The sequence below is a fragment of the Prunus dulcis genome, unplaced genomic scaffold (genome assembly GCF_902201215.1).
Source record: "Prunus dulcis unplaced genomic scaffold, ALMONDv2, whole genome shotgun sequence".
In the NCBI taxonomy this organism is placed as follows: Eukaryota; Viridiplantae; Streptophyta; class Magnoliopsida; order Rosales; family Rosaceae; genus Prunus; species Prunus dulcis.
Genome location: NW_023010548.1, coordinates 8054 through 9943, shown reverse-complemented (window position 1 = coordinate 9943; position 1890 = coordinate 8054). Strand labels below are relative to the sequence as shown.

The 1890-nt window shown below is 37.5% G+C and overlaps 1 protein-coding gene across 1 annotated transcript; it reads right to left on the bottom strand.

The window, feature by feature from the left end:
* Window positions 1-424: 424 nt before the first annotated feature.
* LOC117613728 (7-deoxyloganetin glucosyltransferase-like) lies at window positions 425-1392 on the bottom strand. The gene has a single exon (XM_034342300.1). The coding sequence runs from the start codon at window positions 1363-1365 to the stop codon at window positions 562-564; it is 804 nt and encodes a 267-aa protein (XP_034198191.1). The 5' UTR covers window positions 1366-1392; the 3' UTR covers window positions 425-561.
* Window positions 1393-1890: the final 498 nt, after the last annotated feature.

The following is a 1890-nucleotide window of genomic DNA, read 5'->3' as shown; positions in this document are numbered from 1 at the left end:
AAACCTCATAAAAAAGCATAAAACACTCAATAGGGCATCAAAGTAATTTAATAATCAAAATTAAATTCAATAGGGCTAGCTTTCATTTTTTGGGTTTGTTTATAGAAATTTAATATCTCTTTCTTCTTTTTTTTTATTTTTATTTTTTATTTATTGCTGCTTCTTCCACTTCCACTGCTCTTTTTTTTTTTTTTTTTTTTTTTTTTTTTTTCAACCCTTACATGCAGAATTGCAGATAAGCATTGATGAATTGAGCGCAGCCAAAATAGGAGGTCAAAGAAGAATGTCAAAAAAAGAAGCTCAGCAGTCAAACATATTAAGGAATAAGGAAAGACGAGGAAACAAAGTTGGATTTTCTCTTTTCTTTAATCTATTGATTTAATGCATCAGGGTTAGTGCACAATTACCTGACGAATGATGAGACTTCAGAGTTGAAGGCTTGAAGCATAGTGAAACCTTAATCAGAATAAAATTCTACATATAGTAACAGGTTACAGATTGTCTAACATTCTTACGGAAATGATAACTAACATCAATATTCTTATGGAAACATCTTTAACTTTATCTCAATAGCACTTGATTCACTAAATTGTCTAAGTTTGTGAACGAAGAACCATGTGGACCAGTAGCATCTTCTGCAAGTTTCTTCCACTTCATGACCTTATTTTTCATCTTCTTACCCTTCTCACCCTCCATTAACTCTTTGACAAGCTTCTCTACCTCATCCCTCTTCACATCATTACTAATCTCCATGCCAATGCCCCATTCATTGCAAGTATAGCGACAGTCCATTTGCTGGTCTCCGAAGAATGGCCAACAGAGCATAGGAACTCCTGCAGTAATGCTCTCAACTGTTGAATTCCAACCGCTGTGCGTTAAAAATCCTCCAACTGATGGGTGGTTAAGGACTTGCTCTTGTGGGCACCACCCAGCTATTAGACCTCTTTCCTTAGTTTCAGCCACAAACTCTGGCGGCAAAATAGCCGATTCTCCAATAACAAGATCAGGTCTAATTACCCAAAAAAATGGAAGTTTGCTATTTGCAAGTCCCCACCCAAACTCCACAAGCTGTTCTGGTGTCACGACTGCTATACTGCCGAAATTCACATAGACAACTGAGTTTGGTGCCTTGGTGTTTAGCCACTCGAGGCATTCAGTTTCTTCTTTCCATAGACTGTATCCCATTTTCAAAGGGTGTTCTGGTATCTGATTGAGATGCAATTGAAGAGGGCCAACGGTGTATACATGGGGAAGCATAGATGAGAGAGCATCCAAAACATCTGGCTCCAAGGCATCAAAAGTATGAATAATGATTGCTGAAGCTTCATGAGCTCTATCGGTTTCTTCCATGATGAAGTTAAACATGATGTCATCCGGATTTGTGGTACGAAAGAAGGTGGAGATCCCTTAAACGGATATCTCTCATGACCACATATCAACAACATTTATTACATAAAAATTATTAATCTTTATTATAAACATACATAATCAAACGGGCTCCAAAGTTGCATCACATGGCTCCAAAGTTGCATAACATGGATTCCAGTCAATCCAATGGTTGGAATTTCTGCAGAGGTGGCCTGATTTGTACATAGCGGGTGGGCTAATATTTGATTTACATAGTTTGGACTTGGACAACTTAGCCTAAGTTATATTCTAAAAATTCAGCATTGGGCTGGAGTGGCACATAGATCTGCCCATGTTTTCGCATCGAATACTAGTGAACCATAATCTGCTATGTGTCGTATCTTGTGAAAATAGCACATAATTGTTACTATAGGCCTAATTACAAAACCTAACACAATCCTCAACAAGTAAATTAAGAATAGACTGGGGTGGCCAACGATGTCTAGCCCATTTTTAGAAAAGGGTTTTAACATGCAGACTAAT

What these genes read in the sequence shown, in the direction of transcription:
- LOC117613728 (XM_034342300.1), bottom strand. Translation starts at nt 1,365, where the DNA reads ATGTTTAACTTCATCATGGAAGAAACCGATAGAGCTCATGAAGCTTCA.